Source organism: Callithrix jacchus, chromosome 9, assembly GCF_049354715.1.
Source record: "Callithrix jacchus isolate 240 chromosome 9, calJac240_pri, whole genome shotgun sequence".
Taxonomy (NCBI): Eukaryota; Metazoa; Chordata; class Mammalia; order Primates; family Cebidae; genus Callithrix; species Callithrix jacchus.
In genome coordinates this window covers 48,046,284-48,066,448 of record NC_133510.1, presented here as the reverse complement: position 1 = coordinate 48,066,448, position 20,165 = coordinate 48,046,284, and the positions used below count along the sequence as shown (strand labels likewise).

General features: G+C 38.6%; 1 protein-coding gene across 1 annotated transcript in view; it reads left to right on the top strand.

Moving 5' to 3' along the window:
• LOC128928709 (uncharacterized) overlaps nucleotides 1-19,593 on the top strand; it is a 240,076-nt gene extending 220,483 nt beyond the window's left edge. The window contains exons 5-6 of the mRNA XM_078338156.1: nucleotides 8,784-8,866; nucleotides 18,685-19,593. Of these exons, the coding sequence (XP_078194282.1) occupies nucleotides 8,784-8,820 (37 nt within the window). The 3' untranslated portion in view covers nucleotides 8,821-8,866; nucleotides 18,685-19,593. The remainder of the gene's footprint in view (nucleotides 1-8,783; nucleotides 8,867-18,684) is intronic.
• Nucleotides 19,594-20,165: the final 572 nt, after the last annotated feature.

The following is a 20,165-nucleotide window of genomic DNA, read 5'->3' as shown; positions in this document are numbered from 1 at the left end:
ATGAGATGGGTTTCCTGGATACAGCACACTGATGGGTTTTGAGTTTTTATCCAATTTGCCAATCTGTGTCTTTCAACTGGGGCATTTAGCCCATTTACATTTAAGGTTAATACTGTTATGTGTGAATTTAATCCTGCCAGTTTGATGCTAGCTGCTTGTTTTGCCTGTTAGTTGATGCAGCTTCTTCATTGTGTCAATGCTCTTTACCATTTGGTATGTTTTTGGAGTGGCTCGTACTGGTTGTTGCTTTCCATGTTTAGTGCTTCTTTCAGGAGCTCTTATAAGGCAGGTCTGGTGGTGACAAATCTCTCAGCAATTGATTGTTAATAAAGGATTTTGTTTCTACTTGGTTTATGAAACTTAGTTTGGCTGGATATGAAATTCTGGTTTGAAAGTTTTTTTCTTTAAGGAAGTTGAATATTTGCCCCCACTCTTTTCTGCCTTGTAGGGTTTCTGCTGAGAGAGCTGCTGTGAGTCTGATGGGCTTCCCTAAAGTTGGGTGACCCCAACTTTCTCTGGCTGCCCTTAGCATTTTTTTCCTTCATTTTAACTTTGGTAAATCTATTATGTGCCTTGGGGTTGCTCTTCTTGATGAATATCTTTGTGGTATTCTGTGTATTTCCTGGACTTGAATATTGGCCTGCCTTGTAAGGTTGGGGAAGTTCTCCTGGGTAATATCCTGAATAGTGTTTTCCAGGTTGGATTCATTTTTTTCTGTCACATTCAGGTACACCAATCAAATGCAGATTAGGTCTTTTCACATAATCCCATATTTCTAGGAGGCTTTGTTCATTTTTTTCCACTCTTTTTTCTCTAATCTTTCCTTCTCATTTTATTTCATTGAGTTTCTGAAAAAAGGAAGAGATATCAATTTCTGATCTCCTTCTTCTGCTTGGTTAATTCAGCTATTGAAACTTGTGTGTTTCGCAAAGTTCTCATGTTGTGTTTTTCAGCTCCATCAAGTCATTTATATTCTTCTCTAAGCTCTTTATTCTAACTCTCATTAGCATCTCGTCAAACCTTTTTTCAAGGTTCTTAGTTTCTTTGCCTTCGGTTAGAACATGTTCTTTTAGCTCAGAGAAGTTTGCTATTATCCACCTTCTGAAGCCTGTTTCTGTCAGTTTATCAGACTCATTTTCCATCCATCTTTGTTCCCTTCCTGGTGAGGAGTTGTGATCCCTTGGAGGAGGAGAGGCATTCTGGTTTTGGGTGTTTTCATCCTTCTTGCACTGGTTTCTCTTCATCTTTGTGGATTTATCTACCTGTGGTCTTTGTAGTTGGTGACTTTTGGATAGGGTCTCTGAGTGGACATCCTTTTTGTTGATGATGAAGTTATTTCTTTCTGTTTTTTAGTTTTCCTTCTAACAGTCAGGCCCCTCTGCTGTAGGACTGCTGAGGTCCACTCCAGGCTCTGCTTGCCTGTGGATCACCTGCAGCGGCCGCAGAACAGTAAGGGTTGCTGCCAGTTTCTTCTTCTGTTACCTTCTTCCCAGAAGGATACCCGCCAAATGTCAGCCTGAGCTCTCCTTTATGAGGTGTCTCTTTGGATATATGGCAGTCAGGAAGCTGCTTGAGGAGACAGTCTGTCCCTTATAGGAGCTCAAGTGCTGAGCTGTAAGCTCCATTGTTCTGTTCAGACCTGCTGGGCAGGTATGTTTAAGTCTGCTGCAGCGGAACTAATAACCACCTTTTTCCCTAGGTGCTCTGTCTTGGGAAGGTGGGGCTTTATTTATAAGTTCCTGAGGTGCTGCTTCCTTTTTTCTGAAATGCCCTGCCCAGTGAGGAGGTAGCTTAGTCACAGTCTGCCAGCAGAGGCATTGCTGAGCTGCCATGGGCTCTGCCCAGCTTCTGTGTGTGAACTTCCTTGTGGTTTTGTTTATAGAGGTATAGTTATAACTGCCTCAGTAATGGCAGTCTGCCTCAGTAATGGCAAACTGCCTTGGTAGTGGTGGACTGCCTTGGTAGGGCAGACTGCCTTTGTAGCGGTGGACTGCCTTGGTAATGGGGACACCCTTCACTCACTGAGCTAGACCATCCAGGTCCAGCTGCACTTGCTGTGAAACTCCCAATCCAGAGCTTTTCACATTGCTGGTCTTTGTGGGGTTGGGACCAGTGAGCCAGATCACCTGGCTCCCTGTTTCAGCCCTTGTTTTAGTTGAGTGGGGCAGATCCAAGATGGCCAAATAGGAACAGCTCTGGAGTGTAGTTCCCAGTGAGATCAACACAGAGGGTGAGTGATCACCAGATTTCCAAACAAGTTATTACTGCTCACAGACCAGGAGATTCACAGGCTGAAAATCACCACGAGTTTCTGGCATGGCTGTTTCAGTTGACGCAGTGGGTCTCTGCTGAAAAACTCACACAAATCTTGGTGGCCATTTCTACTGGTGCCTGGAATGCCTGGGAGACAGAGCCACCCATTCAACTGATTTCCTGAAATTTTATGATGATGTGCATTTGTGTGGTTTTCTTTGCTTGGGTTTCATTAATTTTCTTTAAAATTTAGTTTTTATCAGGTTTGAAAACATTTCAAATATGCTTTTTTTTTTTGTTTCTGCCCTTCCCTTTTCACCTCACATTTTAGATCTCTATTTACTGTACTCATGTTGTACTGTTTGGTGCTGTCCTACAGGTCACTGGCACTCTTTCCACTTACTGAGCACTTGTCTGTCTGTGCATCATTTTGACAAGTTTTTATTCTTATGTTTACAAGTTTGCAGGTGTTTTCTTCTGTGGTGCCTAATCTGTTAATTCCATCTGGTCTGTTTTTTATTTGAAACATATTATTTTAATTCTAAACATCCCATTTGGTTTTCAAATCTATTTTACATGTCCCCCCTCATCATGTTCACTTATTTTCTCTACCATCTTGAGTGTGTTTAGCATATTTATAATCAGTGTTTTAATGTTCTTTTTGCTAAATCCTTTTATCTCTGTCATTTCTGAGTTTCTATTTATTGGTTTTCTGCCTGATAATAGTTTATAATTTCTGGTCTCTTGTTCTGTCTAGCAATTTTTATTTGATGCCAGACATTGTGTTTTATTTACTAGGTGGTGGGTTTGAAAGTTGTTCTTTATAGAGCTTGAAATTTTTATGGTATTCAATTAATTTGTTTGGAATAAGTTTGATACTTTTGAGGTTTGTTTTCCAGCTTTGTTATAGTGATTCCAAAGCAGATTTCATCTTGGACTCACTTAAGTACTTTAACTAAGGGGCTGTTCTTCAGAAGACTCTATAATATTGTCGGTGTGTTATGAGTTCTTTTAAGCCTGGCACAAATTCTTCCTATCCTGTATGAGCTGCATAAATTGTCTGATCTATTCCCTTCTGGCAGTTCTTTCCTTGATTTAAGGCAGTTTCCCCTTGCCATGCAGAGATTAGCACACAACCAAAAATTTGAGGAAGTCTCTCTCTTCCAGTTTATGGTGGTTTCTCTTAGTGTAGCCCTGTCCTTTGTGGTATTCTGTGCCAAAAATACTCCACCCTATTGGTCTCCCCAAACTCCAATTTCTGTCTCTTTCTTTGGAAGACTGACAGTGTCTGTTTTAGTTTCTGCTTCTTGTAGTGGAAACTGCTTCTAGGCAATAAGCTTGGAAAATCACACAGCTCACCTTTTTTCTACTTTTTTTCGGATATGTATTCCTATATTGCATATTATCCAATGTCGAAACCTATTGTTCATACCTGTTTGTTGGTTGAATAGCTGTTTAAGAAAGTAAACTGGTGCTTGCCATTCCATGAGATTCAGAAGTGCTGGCTATGTTGATTAAATCTGTACTACTTATTATGGCCCCAAAGGCCCTGTGACATTGATGCCTACCCAGATCTCCATAAGCTCATACCACTCTCTCTTTATCTCAATATATTGCTGGTAGGTTAACCTCTCTTCTGTTTTTGGAATAGGCCAAGCACTTCAGGGCTGCTGCCTAGAATGTCATTAATTCAGCACATCCCATGGATCGCTTCTTGTCATTCTTTAGAACTCAGCTCACTTGTTACCTTCCCAGAAAGCATTCCCATGTGTTCATTATATCAGAATCAATACTACTCATTGCCACAGTTATATTTGCCAGTTATATTTATTAATGTCCAGTAGCTATATTTTTATTTCTTGTTTTTCTTTATCAAACCAAGGATCTCTTCTACTGTCTTTAATAGTGTTTCTCTAGCAGCACTTAGAGCAGTGCACTTCATATAGTAGACCATTAATATTGTCCTATTATTTTAAATTGATGCATACATTACATATAATACTAATATCTGCTATGGTTTGACTGTGTCCCCCAAAAAGCCTGTGTTGGAAACTTAATCCCCAGTGCAATAATGTTAAGAGGTGGGACCTTGAAGAGGTGATTAAGTCATGAAAGCTTCACCCTCATGAATGAATACTGTTATTGCAGGAGTGGGTTTGATATAAAAAGCTGAATTTGACCACCTTCTCTCTCTCTTACTTTCTCTCTGCCCTTCCTCAATGGGATGGCATAGCAAGAACACCCTTAGTAGATGCTGGCCCCATGAGCTTGGACTTATCAGCCTCCAGAACCATAAGACAACACATTTTTATTAATTATAAATTACCCAGTATCTGGCATTCTGTTATAGCAACACAAAACAAACTAAGACAGAAAATTGGTGCTAGAGAGTGGGGTATAGCTATAAAAAAATATTTTAAAATGTGGCCGTGGCTTTGGAACTGGGTAATGGCCAGAGGCTAGAAGAGTTTGGAGGAGCTGGTTGGAAAAACACTATATTATTATGAATAGAACATTAAGGGAAATTCTGGTGAGGCCTTGGAAGAAGAGAAAAGCTCCAGTTAAATTCTGAAATTTCCTAGAGATTATTTAAGTAATCATGATCAGAATTTTGGTAGAAATATGAATGGTAAAGGCAATTAATGAAATTTCCATAGAAATGAGGAACAAGGTTTTGAAAACTAGAGGAAAGGCCATTCTTGTTATAAAGTGGCAAAGAATTTGGCTGAATTGTGTTCTTGACCAAAGAGTTTGTGGAAGGTATACTTTAAGGGGATATCTTTTGGAAGAAACATCTAAGCAGCAATGTATCCAGGGTGCTACATGGCTTCTTTTAACTGTATATAGTAAAACATGAGAAGAAATTATTTAAAGATGGAATTTATAATTAAAAGGGAAACTGAACTCAGGGATTTGAAGGATTTTCAGCCTGGAAGAATGGTAGAGAATGAAGAAGCATTTTAAGGAGAGGAAACCAAGGGTTTGGCACAACCATTTGATAAGGAAATATTAGTATGGATAGAAGGAAACCAGAGGTTATTCAGCAGAACAATGGAAGAATAACCCTGAAGACACTTCAAAGATTACCTGTGCTACCCTTACCATCACAGTCCATGAATGACAAGGGCACCCTCAGAAGCTTGGGGCTCACTACCCAATCTCTTTTCCCCACATTCTGGTGCAGTGCTCTTCAGCTGCCCAGTCATGACTCAAGAGGGCCCAGGTACAGCTCAACTTACTCCTCCAGGAGATACAACCTATGGCATCCATGTAGTGCTAATTCTGCAGGTTAACAGAATGTAAGTTGTGGGAGAATGGTTTTCTTCACCTAGATTTCAAAGGATGTTGGCTGATAACCTGGGGACCCAGGCAGAGACTTGTCACAGGGTTAGAGGAACCACAGAGAACCCCTCCTAGAGAAATGCCAAGCAGACCTGTGGGATAAGGGCTTTCACAAGATAATGCTAAATGGAACCCTAGAGATGGGCCCTCTTTTAAGACCCCCAAACTGTAAAGGTACTAGTGTGTAAAATCTGGTTAGGACAGTTGCAGGCCTGAAATTCCAGCCAGGAGAGTTGTTGCATGGTCTGAGCCCAGCAAAACCATAAGGGTGGGGCTAAAAGTGGGGATATAGGGGCCAAACTGCCCCTTCAGTGTGTCCAGGAGGTAGTGATGAAGTGAAATATTGTTTTGAAGTCTTAAGATTTAATGTTGTCTGCACTGCTGGTTACGGACTTACTTGGGGCCTGCTACTCCTTTCTCCCTCCAGTTTCTCACTTTGGAATGGTAATATTTATCTGATCACTGTCCCATTATTGTATTTTGGAAGTAGATAACTCATGTTGATTTCACAGGCTCACAGAGGAAGGAAATTTGCTTCACAATGAATTGTGCCTTGAGTCTCACCCATATCTGATTTAGATTATAGTCTGGACTTGAGTTGCTGATAAAAAATAAGTTAATTGCGGCAATTGGGATGGAATAAATGTATTGTACTATGAAAAATTGGGGGTCAGGGTGGAATGTTATGGTTTGAATGTGCTACCCAGAAAGGATGTGTTAAAAAACTTAATCTCCAGTTCAAGGATGTTAAGAGATGGAAGCTTTAAGAAGCGATTAGGCCATGAGGGCTCCATTCTCATGAATCGATTAAGGCTGTTATTCAGAGAGTTACTTCATTATAAAAAAGCCAACTTCAGGCCCCCATCTCTCTCTCTCCCTCCTTCCCTCCCTGTCATTTTGCCCTTCACCAAGGTAATATAGCAAGAAGACTCTGATCAGACCCCAGCCCCTTGATCTTGGACGTTCCAGCTTTTAGAAACATGAGCCAGTAGATTTCTGTTTATTATAGATCACCCAGTCTTAGGTATTAAGTTACAGCAGGAAAAAAACAGACAAAAACATGACATATATCAACATAAAAACATTTTTATAACCCCAGGAAGTTCTCTTGTGCTCCTGGGCATCAAATCCCTATGACAAAGCAACTATTATTGTGATTTTTATTACCATAGGTTAATTTTATCTATTCCAGAATTGCATATAAGTGCAGTAATGCAGGATACATATTTGGTGTTTATCACCGAGCATAATATTTTTGAGTTTTACCCATGTTGTTGCATGTATTATCAGATTATTTCTTTTTATTACTGAGTATCTTATTGTATACATCAAATATCCATTATATGTTGTTGAAAATCAAGATTATTTCTAGTTTTGGGTTTATGATAAATAAAACTGATGTAAACTTTTTAATATAAAGTTTATGGTGGACAAATATGTTTTCATTTCCCTTGAATCTAGACATAGGAGTAAAATTGCTGAACCATAGGGTAGATGTGTATTTAACTTTTCAGAAACTGACAGTTTTCTAAATGGTGGTATTATTTTACATTTCCACGACCAACTTATAAGAGTTTCAGCTGTTCTACATCCTCTACAAAATTTGGTGTTTTCACTCTGTGATTCAATAACTTGCTATTCTGGTAGATATGTAAGTAGCTATCTCATGGTATATTTAATTTGCATTGTCTTAATGAGTGAAATATTGGGCACCTTTCATGTACTTATTAGACATTTGCATATATTCTTTTCCCAGGTGTCTGAGACTTTTACCAAATTGTATTGCGTTTGTTTGCCTTTTTTTGTTATTTGAGTATTCTTAATATTCTGATTTCAATAAAGGTTATCTTCTCAATTTTCTGATAATTTCATGCATTTAGTAAGTTGTTAAATGTTAGCTTCTGTTTCTATTAGGAAAAAACAATTAGCTGGGATTGGTAGTACACACTTGTAGTCCTAGCTACTCTAGAGGCTAAGGTGGGAGGAAGCCTGACCATTCCACTACACTCCAGTCTGGACAATAGAGCAAAACCCCCATTTCCTAAAAAAACAAAAAAGGCATTACTTATAACTACTGGTTTCTTATTTAGCATCATCATGTGGTTCACAAAGATATTCTGCACAATTTTAGTACTATGAAGTATATTAAGACTTGTTTTATGACACAGCATGTGGTTTATCTGAGCCAATATTTCATTTGCACTTTATAAAAATATGTATTCTGCTTGTGATGGGTGTATGGTTCCATAAATATCAATCAGGTCAACTTGGGTGAGAGTGTAGTGTTTAAATCTTTTTTATCTTTGTAAATCTTGTTTATTTACTTATTACAGGGAAAGCTAGGTAAAGTTTCCAATTATTGTTGAAGATTTATCTAAATTCCCTAAAAATGTTCTCCTTATATATATAGGATCTTTGTCTTTGGATGCATATGCATTTCATTTTATGTCTCTGATTAATTGATATTTTTATCATTATGAAGTCTTTTTATTTTTGGTTTTACTCTTTATCTTATAGTTTACTTTGCCTAGTAATTGTATGGTTAGTATTTATGTGCTATTTTTCATTATTCTATTTTCAACCTGTTCATACTTTTAATGAATTTCTCATAAGTAGCACATAGGCAAGTCTTGTTTTCATATTCAATTTGTAAAAAATGTTTAGTCCATTTACATTTGCTGTAATTAAGAGATCATTTTTCAAGTTTATCATATTTGTTTGATTTTTCTTTGCCCTCTCTGCTCTCTTTTTCTCTTTATCTCTGCCTCTTTATTTATTTTTTGCTAGGGGTAAATTAAACATATTTTTTTATTCATGTAACCTCTTCTAGTAGATTTTTATTTATGTCTCTGTGCTTTTGTTTAGTTGTCAGCTTATTTATTGCCATATACATTTTTAACTTATGACATTCTATACTCAAAAAATATTTTGTGTCATAAAAAGTGAAAACTTTATATTTACATATATCATTGTACTCCCATTTTTTGTGTTCTTGTTATTTATTTTAGTTCTGTTTACCAGAAAACTCATGCTCACATTTTATTATTTTTACTGTAAATATCCAATAGCATTTAAAGGAGTTTTAATTATGTTTATGCATAAAAAAGGGGCAACTTTTTAAAAGATATTTTATGCTCTCTGGCCTATCACTTTAGTTTGAGTTTGAGTTTCTCCGTTTCTTTCTTTAGAATCAAGTTTCGGAGGGATTCTGCCAAGATGGCCTAATAGGAACAGCTCTGGAATGCAGTTCCTAGCGAGAGACATGCAGAAGGTGAGTGATCTCCACATTTCCAACCAAGGTTCTAGGTTCATTTAAATGGGACTGGTTGGACAGTGGGTGTAGCCCAAGGAGGGCAAACTGAGGCAGGACGGGGCGTTGCCTCGCCTGAGAAGTGCAACTGACTGAAGGATCCGGGACTTTCCCTCTAGCACTCAGGTTCCGATACTGTGCTTCTCCCATGGCCTCTACAACCCACAGACCAGGAGATTCCTGCCAGGCTGAAAAGTGCTGCAAGTTACCAGCACAGATCTGGGCAGATGTTTTGACTAGCACTGTGATTGCCTGCAGGATGGAGCTACTGACTCCCCAGAAAGAGGGGAAACTGAAAGCAGGGAGACATGTTATATGGCTGGGCCCCCACAAAGACCAACAAACTGAAGCCCTTGAGCTTGACCCAGAGCCATCAAGCTTATTGGGGGGAAGGGCATCTGCCATTGCTGAGGTGGGCCTAAATTTACTTGTATAAACAAAAGTCAGAGGAAGCTTACACAGCAGCCAGACTGAGTCCATGGCAGCACCTCTGCAGGCAAAGGACAGACTACCTCCTCATGCAGTTCCCTGACCCCTGTGTAACCAAAAAAATGCCTTGTACAGGAGAGCTCTGGCTGATACCTGGCAGGTGCCCTTCTGGGATGAAGCTACCAGAGGAAAGATCAGGCAGCAATCCTTGTTGTTCTGCAACCCTTGTGGGTGATCCCCAGGCAAGCAAATTCTGGAGCGGGCCTTCAGCAGTCCTACAGCAGAGGGACCTGACTGTTAGAAGGAAAACTAAAAAACAAAAAGAAATAGCTTCAACATCAACAGAAAGGATGTCCACTCATAGACCTCATCCCAAATCACCAACTTCAAAGATCAAAGGTAGATAAATCCACAAAGATGGGAAAAAACCAGTGCAAAAAGGATTAAATCATCAAAGAGCAGAATGCCTCTCATACTCCAAGGGATCACAACTCCTCACCAGCAAGAGAACAAAATAGGATGGAAAATGAATTTGATGAACTGGAAGAAGCAATTCTCTGAGCTAAAGGAACATGTTCTAACCCAATGCAAAGAAGCTGAGAACATTGAAAAAAGGTTAGAAAAAATGCTAACTAGAATAACTAGCTCTGAGAAGAACATAAACAACTTGATGGAGCTGAAGAACACAGCACAAGAACTTTGCAAACCATACATAAGTTTTAATAGCTGAATCAATCAGGCAGAAGAAAGTATATCAGAGACTGAAGAGCAACTCAATGAAATAAAATGAGAAGGCAAGATTAGAGAAAAAAAGAGTGAAAAATGAACAAAGCCTCTGAGAAATATGGGATTATGTGAAAAGACCTAATCTACATTTGATTGGTGTACCTGAATGTGACAGAGAGAATGAATCCAAGCTGGAAAACACTCTTCAGGATATAATCCAGGAGAACTTCCCCAACCTTGCAAGGCAGGTCAATATTCAAGTCTAGGAAATATAAAGAACACCACAAAGATATTCATCAAGAAGAGCAACCCCAAGGCACATCACTGTCAGATTCAACCAGAGTTGAAATGAAGGAAAAAATGCTAAGGGTAGCCAGAGAAAAAGGTGGGGTCATCCACAAAGGGAAGGCCATCAGACTCACAGCAGAAACCCTACAAAGCCAGAAGAAGGAGAGAGTGGGGCCAATATTCAACATCCTTAAAGAAAATAACTTTCAACATAGAATTTCATATCTAGCCAAACTAAGCTTTATAAGTGAAGGGGAAATAAAATATCCTATGGACAAGCAATTGCTGAGAGATTTTTTTCACCACCAGACGTGCCCTATAAGAGCTCCTGAAGGAAGCACTAAACGTGGAAAGGAACAACCAGTACCAGCAACTGCAAAAATGTATGAAATGGTAAAGACCAATGATGCAATGAAGAAACTGCATCAACTAATGGGCAAAACAATCAGCCAGTAAGAAAATGGCAGGATCAAGTTCACCATAAGAATATTAAAGTGGCTGGGCGCGGTGGCTCAAGCCTGTAATCCCAGCACTTTGGGAGGCCGAGATGGGTGGATCACAAGGTCGAGAGATCGAGACCATCCTGGTCAATGTGGTGAAACCCCGTCTCTACTAAAAATACAAAAAATTAGCTGGGCATGGTGGTGCATGCCTGTAATCCCAGCTACTCGGGAGGCTGAGGCAGGAGAATTGCCTGAACCCAGGAGTTGGAGTTGCGGTGAGCCGAGATCGTGCCATTGCACTCCAGCCTGGGTAACAAGAGCAAAACTCCGTCTCAAAAAAAAAAAAAAAAAAAAAGAATATTATAGTTAAACAGCCTAAATGCCCCAATCAAAAGACACAGACTGTCAAACTGTATAAAAAGTCAAGACCCATTGGTGTGCTGCATTCAGGAGACCTATCTAACATGCAAAGACAAACATAGACTCAGAATAAAGGGATGCAAGAAGATTTACCAAGCAATGGCAAGCAAAAAAAAAAAAAAAGCAGGAATTGCAATCCTAGTCTCTGATAAAATAGACTAAACCAACAAAGATAAAAAGAGACAAAGAATGACATTGCATCATGGTAAAAGGATCAATGCAACAAGAAGAGCTAACAATCCTAAATATATATGCACCCAATACAGGAGCACCCAGATACATAAAGCAAGTTCTTAATGACTTACAAAGACTTAGACTCTCACACAATAATAGTGGGAGACTTTAATACTCCACTGTCAATATTAGACAGATCAATGAGACAGAAAATCAACAAGGAAATTCAGGACCTGAATGCAGATCTAGACCAAGTGAACTTAATAGACATTTACAGAACTCTCAACCTCAAATCCACAGAATATATATTCTCAGCATTGCATTGCACTTACTCTAAAATCGAACACATAATTGGAAGTAAATCACTCCTCAGCAAATACAAAAGAACGGAAATCATAACAGTCTCTCAGACCACAGTACAATCAAATTAGAACTCAGGATTAAGAAACTAATTCAGAAACACACAACTTCATGGAAACTGAACAACTTGCTCCTGAATGATGACTGGACAAACAATGAGATGAATACAGAAATAAAGATGTTATATGAATACAACGTACCAGAATTTCTGGGACACATTTAAAGCAGTATCCAGAGGGAAATTTATAGCCATAAATGTCCACAAGAGAAGCCAGGAAAGATCTAAAATCTACAGCCTATCGTCAAAATTAAAAGAACTAAAGGAGCAAGATAAACAAATTCAAAAGCTAGCAGAAGACAAGAAATAACTAAGATCAGAGCAGAACTGAAGTAGATAGAGACACAAAAAAAACTTCAAAAAATCAGTAACTCTGGGAGCTGGTTTTTTGAAAAGTTCAACAAAATAGACTACTAGTGAGACTAATGAGAAGATTTGAATGGAAGCAATAAAAACTGATAACGGGACTAAAGCAACAAAGAAATACAGCGATTCCACAGAAATACAAACTAGCATCAGAGATTACTACAAACAGCTCTATGCACCTAAACCAGTAAATCTGGAAGAAATTGATACATTCCTGGACATTTACACCCTCCTAAGACTAAACCAGGAAGAAGCTGAATCCCTGAAAAGACCAATAACAAGGTCTGAAGTTGAGGCAGCAATTAGTAGCCTACCAACCAAAATAAGTCCAGGTCCAGGCAGGTTTATAGCTGAATTCTACTAGACATGCAAAGAGGAGCTGGTACCATTCCTTCTAAACTATTCCAAACATACAAAAAGAGGGAATCCTCCCTAATTCATTTTATCCTGATACCCAAACCTGGCAGAGACACAACTAAGAAAGACAGTTTCAGGCCAATATCCATGAAAAATAGATGGAAAAATCTTCAATAAAATACTGGCAAACCAAATGGCACAGCAAATTAAAAAGATTATCCATCACGATCAAATAGGCTTCATCCCAGGGATGCAAGGCTGGTTCAGCATACGCAAATCTGTAAATGTAATCCATCACTTAAACAGAACCAATGACAAAAACCACATGATTTTCTCAATAGATGCAGAGAAGGCCTTTGACAAAACTCTGCAGCCCTTTATGCTAAAAATGCTCAATAAACTATGTATCAATAAAACATATCTCAAAATAATAAAAGCTATTTAAGACAAACCCACAGGCAATATCATGGTGAATGGGCAAAAACTGGAAGCATTCCCTTTGAAAACTTACACCAGACAAGGATATCCTCTCTCACCATTCCTATTCAATATAGTATTGGAAGTTCTAGCCAGAGCAATTAGGCAAGAAAAAGAAATAAAGGCTATTCAATTAGGAAAAGAGGAAATCAAATTGTCTCTATTTGCAGATTATATGATTGTATATTTAGAAGACCCCACTGTCTCAGCCCAAAATCTCCTTAAGATGATAAGCAACTTCAGCAAAGTCTCAGGATACAGAGTCAGTGTGCAGAATTCACAAGTATTCCTATACACCAATAACAGAGAGCCAAATCATGAGTGAACTCCCATTCACCATGACTTCAAAGAGGATAGCATACCTAGGAATACAACTAACAAAGGATGTGAAGGACCTCTTCAAGGAGAACTACAAACCACTACTCAAGGAAATAAGAGAGTACACAAACATGGAAAAAAAATTCATGCTCATGGTTAGGAAGAATCAATATCGTGAAAATGGCCATACTGCCCAAAATAATATATAGATTTAATACTATCCCCATCAAGCTACCATCGACCTTCTTCACAGAACTGGAAAAAAACACTTTAAATTTCATATGGAACCAGTGAGCCCACATAGCCAAGACAATCCAAAGCAAAAAGAACAAAGCTGGAAGAATCACGCTACCTAACTTCAAACTATACTACAAGGTTGCAGTAATCAAAACAGCATGGTACTGGTACCAAAACAGAGATATAGACCAATGGAGCATAATAGAGGCTTCAGAAGTAACACCACACAAGTACAACCATCTGATCTTTAACAAACCTGACAAAAACAAGCTATGGGGAAAGGATTCCCTGTTTAACAAATGGTGCTGGGAAAACTTGCTAGCCATTTGCAGAAAGCTGAACCTGTACCCCTTCCTGACACCTTACACTAAAATTAACTTCACATGGATTAAAGATGGATTAACCATAAAAACCCTAGAAGAAAACCTAGGCAAAACCATTTAGGATATAGGCATAGGCAAGGACTTCATGACTAAAACACCAAAAGCAATGGCAACAAAAGCCAAAATAGACAAATGGGATCTAATTAAACTTAAGTGTTTCTGCACAGCCAAACAAACAATCATTAGAGTGAACTAGCATCCAACAGAGTCAGAAAAAACCTTTGCAATCTAGCCATCTGACAAAGGGCTAATATCTAGAATATACAAAGAATAAAGCAGATTTACAAGAAAAAAAAAAAAAGCCCATTCAAAAGTGGGCAAAATATATGAACAGTCTTTTCAAAAGAAGACATTTATGAGGGCAACAAACATATGAAAAAATCCTCATCATCACTGGTCATTAGAGAAATGCAAATCAAAACCAAAATGAGATATCATCTCATGCCAGTTAGAATGGCGATCATTAAAAAAGCTGGAGACAACAGATGTTAGAGAGGTTATGGAGAAATAGGAACACTTTTACACTGTTGGTGGGAGGGTAAATTAGTTCAACCATTCTGGAACACAGTGTGGTGATTACTCAAGTATCTAGAAATAGAAATTCCCTTTGGCCCAGCTATCCCATTACTGGGTATACACCCAAAGAATTATAAATTGTGCTATTATAAGGACACATGCACACCTATGTTCATGGTGGCACTGTTTACAATAGCAAAGACCTGGAACCAACCCAATGTCCATTGATAATAGACTGGACAAGGAAAATGTGGCACATATACACTATGGAATACTATGCAGCCATAAAAGGATGAGTTCATGTCCTTTGCAGGGACATGGATAAATCTGGAAACCATCAACATCAGCAAACTGACACAAGAACAGAAAACCAAATACCGCATGTACTCCCTCATAGATGGGTGTTGAACAATGAGAACACATGGACACAGGGAGGAAAACATCACACAGTGGGGTCTGTTGGGAGGTTAGAGGAGGGACAGTGTGAGGTGGGGACATTAGGGAGGGATAACATTGAAAGAAATGCCTGATGTAGGTGATGGGGGGATGGAGACAGAAAACCACCATGGCATGTGTGTACCTATGCAACAATCCTGCAAGATCTACACATGTACCCCAGAACTTAAAGTACAATGAAAAAAAAAAATCAAGTTTCTATCTGATAGTATGTCCTTTCTGGATATAAAACTGCTTTATAAATTCATTATAGTGTAGGTTTGCTGATGATAAATTCAGTCAGTTTTTGTCTGACTGAAATGTATGTGTTTCTTTTTTGATATTAAAGCGTATTTTAAAGAATAGAATTCTAGTGGCTGGGTGCAATGGCTCACACCTGTAATCCCAGCACTTTGGGAGGCCGAGGCAGGTGTATCACCTAATGTCAGGAGTTTGAGGCCAGCCTGACCAACATGGAGAAACCCCATCTCTACTAAAAATACAAACTTCCCCGGGCATGGTGGCACATGTCTGTAATCCCAGCTACTTGGGAGGCTTAGCCAGGAGGATAGCTTGAACCCAGGAGGTGGAAGTTGCCATGAGCCGAGGTCGTGTCATTGCACTCCAGCCTGGGCAACAGGAGCAAAACTCTATCTATCTCAAAAAATAAAAAAAACAGAATCCTAGGTGGCATAATATTTGTTGGTGGTGGGGGTGGGGTGTGTGTGTGTTCCAGCCATTGAGCACACTGTTTCCATTGTCTCCTGGCTTTCATTGCTTTTTAAAGACATTTAAGTTGCAATTTTATGATTGATTTGTACAAGTAACATTTCTTTTTTTGTTCCCTCAAGATTTTTTTTATCTTCAACTCTCAGCCATTTAACTGGGAAGTGTATGTGTGTGTGTTCCTCCATATTTTTCTGGCTTTGGCTGTGGGTTATCTGAGGTTCCTGGATCTATGATTTATTGTCTTTCATTAATTTTGGAAATTTTGGGTCATTATCTCTCTATACACACACATATGTATATACACGTGTGTATATACACGTGTATGTGTGGGTGTGCACGCCCAATTTCCTTTCTTCTGTATCTGGCTTTCCAAATAGATGCAAGTTAAACTATTTGATTTTTTTCCCACAGATGTTCAGTGCTATGGACTGCTTTTTCCCTCACTCTTTTGCTGCCTTGTATTTCAGTTTAGATAATTTCTATTAACGTAACTTCCAGTCCACTGATTATTTTTTCTGCCGTGTCCAGTCTGCTGATCCACCAATAGAAGGAATTTTTCACCTCTGATGTTGTTTTTATTCCTAGCATTTCCATTTGTTTTCTATTTTACAATTTCTTTCTGCCCAAATTGTTCCTCTGACATGCATGTTTTCCATCTCTTTGAACTATATACATTAAGATGTCAAGTACACGAAAAACAAGAGTTCCCAAAGGGTAAAGAAAGAGTTAGATTTCCATGTGGCTGGGGAGGCCTCACAATCATGGCAGAAGGTAAAATGCATGTCTCACATGGCAGCAGGCAAGAGAGAGGGAGCTTGTGCAAGATAACTCCCATTTTTAAAACCATCAGCACTCATGAGAAAAATTCACAGTCCCGAGAACAGCATAGGAAAGACCCGCCCTGATAATTCAGTCATTTCTCACTGGGTCCCTCCCACAACACATTGGGAATTATGGGAGCTACAAGATGAGAGCTGGATGGGGACACAGAGCCAAACCAAATCAATAGGTAATAAAAAAAATTATCTAAAGGACATGAAAAGCATGTTTGCAGACCAGACTGTTTGTATTCCAGGAGAGGTAGATAATAAAATATATTCAACTGTAAAAGTCTTAGAGTCTGCATACTAAGAGAAAATTGTTACAAGCTTCTGGACAAAAATAAAGAAAATACTTACAAAGGAAAAAGCATTGCCCTGGCATTGTACTTCTCATCTGAAACACTGTATGTTAGAAGGTGGTGGAATAATGTCTATTCATTGTAGATGGAGGGGTCAGGGAGGAATGCAGCCCAAGAATATCAAACACAGCCCAAACAGCTTTCACTTTCAAAGTGCAATAAGATATCTGGCATGCATAGAAAGTTTCAGACTTAGGGTGTTAAAGTATTTGTTTTGATGCTATACCTCAAAATACAATAGCCTAAAAGAAAGAAATTTATTTATCTCTTGTAATACTCCAGAGAAGAGAAGATGATGAAGGGAATTCTGAGGGATAATCCCAGGATATAAGTTCCTCTCAACCTGCTGCTCTGCTATTCTGTAAGGCAGGGAATTATTACATTTTTTGTGCTATGGAAACTCCTGGCAAACTGGTGAATCCTATAAAGCCCATCTCAAAGTAAATGTAGATGCATAAAATAAATTACAAAGAATTATAAAAAAATTAATTACGATCATCAACATATTTATAAAATAAATTTGTGATAATATATATGCTTTATAATGATGACATTAAATACAATTTCTGGTGGTGGATCCTAATAATTCTTATAATTTCAAAGTAGCCATGAGTGTAAACATCAACTTGATGAGGTAAGTTTATCATTGTTCCTCTTTCCTAAGTGAGGAAACTGAGTCATGAGGGATTAAACAACTCATCCAAGATGACATGCCTAGTAATCAGTGAAGCCAAGTTTATAGCTTAGGCTATCTGGTTATAAAGTCTACATTCTAAATAACTAAGAGAAACAGGAAGTCACAAAATGAGAGAAAAAGGAAGATAAAGTTAATCAATAACAAAATTAATGAAATCATTATCATAACAGGTAAGTATATACCAATATGCGGACAAGTATATATAAGAAAAAACAGATAAGTAAATACCACAACAGATTATTTAAAAGACCAATAAAAGATATAAACAAGTAGTTAACCTCAGTAAGGAAAATACAGAGAAAAATAAAACTGGAGATGCGAGATGGAGCTACAGATCTAAATGAGAATATAAGTGTGACTTCTCATGATAAATGATATGTTTCATTGGTTGTCCATGCACCTCAGTGACATTACCAGGCAAAGCTATCCTGTGAGTTATTTTGTCCCCAACCAACCAGCCAGCCATTGACACTGGTCGCTTGGGTCACTTTGCTCGTCATTCTTTTGCAGTTGAACACTAACTTAAAATGTTTTTGAAGAAATCTGTTGGAGTCAGGTAGAAGTTTAAGGCAGAACCAGACAGGCTGCTGGTTAAACATCCCATTCTGTCAGAGGTCAGGGCCTGGAAACCTGGCCGGGTGCTAAGGATTTTGCAGCTAGAAGTGAGTCAGGGAAAATGGAGGGTCTAGAAGCCAAGGAGTCATGCAAGGCAGGAGTGACCAAGGAGGTTCTTGAGGTCAAGTGAACTGGGGCCAGCAATCTAGAAGGTCAGGCTGAGTCAGACTCACCATGGAGCAGGAACACCAAAGTGAGTCTAATGGTTGGGCAGGAAGTTTTTGTCCACTGGCAACTGCAGCCAGGGAGACAGGAACTGGCCAGCAATGCCAGATTCCAGACAGAGCAGGTGAAGCAAATGAGACTTAACAGAGAGTCTCACACCAAGGATACACAGCTGTTTCCTTTCCATGAATATATTTTCATTACTAATAAAATTACTGGTAATAATCTGATAATTTTATTTAGACTAAGTGGTTACACCTATCCATTCAAAATCTAATACAATGTCTACTTTGTAAAATGGAGAAACTAAGCACAGCCAACATGAGTTCCTTCAACCAACAGAAAAATGTAATATCAACTTAGATGTGGCCACAATAGTTACTTTTTCTTTTCTTTTTTTTTTTAGACAGAGTCTCACTCCATTACGCAGGCTGGAGTGCAGTGGCACAATCTCAGCTCACTGCAACTTCTGCCTCCTGGGTTCAAATGATTTTCCTGCCTCAGCCTTCAGAGTAGCTGGAATCACAGGTATGTACCACCAGGTCTGGCTAATTTTTGCATTTTCAGTAGAGATGGGGTTTCATCATGTTGGCCACAATATTTTCTAGAACTACTTTTGTTTACTTTAACTTCTTTCTCCCTAGTAGAAATTTTGATCCTTGCCACTGGTTAAAATATAATAAAGGGATTCAGTTTTCTGAGGGAATTTATAACTACATTGAACTTGTCCCTGAAAAGGAATGAAATGATGCAAGGGAACACTCACCCTCCAGACGTGCTTGACTGCTTGTATTTATTTGCTCTGTATTAATGGCTGGTATTAATTTTAAGTTGTTTAAATATACATGTGTACTGAATAGACAATGTAATATGAAGAAACCATTGCATAATGATGCTTTGAAATCTCTTGTGCCTAGTGAATGTGTGTGAGATGAGGACAAAGACGTTCTAAATGTCATGTAGAGACATTCAGGAGTCCTGTGGTGGCTGGAAATAGATGAGCTCACACATGTGCAGGTATACAAAGATTTAGATTAGAAAAGGGAAGAAAGATGAAAGGTGGGGGGATTGTTCTAATAAGCACATTCATTAATGTAATGTTTCCCATCTTACACATGACTCTGACAAGGAACAGACCAATCAGAAGTCACTGCTATTCTCAGATGAGAAGCAGAGTTTTAAAGTCCTGATGCCTTTAGGTAAGGGAGATGGAGAGGATCAACACGGTGCATATCTGATAGTCTCAAAGATACTGTCTGAAATCTGATCTTGCTCTGCTACATCATCCTTAAGCAACTCTACAAATCTGACCATGGACAAGAATTTAAAATTGATTAAATATTTCATCATGCTGATTCCTGCATTGGAGATACCTCCAATCTGTGGACTAGGTCTTCTGTGATAAACACTCTACATGCATATACTCATTTAATTTTCACAACTTTGTAATGCTGTAGCAAAAAAGGTGAAAACTGCATTTACAGGTTCCTTTGTTAGTGCACTGTCTCCTAAATTTTACTAATGGAAGCCACTTGCGGAAAATCAGCAGTTGTGAGAAAAGGAGTGATTATTCTTGTTTTTTACCTCTCTTGTTGTTCTTTCTTCTGGTGATCCCTGGAAGTGGTTGTATTCCTGGTCTTTTCCACCATTCCAGTTCCTGATTCTTCTCTCCCATTTCTCCAGCACTATCACAGTACCTTTCATCAGGGTTTCAGTGCCAGAAGCATTGGCCAGTTTTCTCTACTCCCAAGTTCTGGTAACTTCACATCTTCCTTTGTGTTTCCCTATCTAAAAGTGGTTACTAATTTATAGATTACTTCATCTTCCATTTCTTGCTCCTCAAATGTTAAAACATCGACATAACCAAGATCATGTTCTAAATTTCTT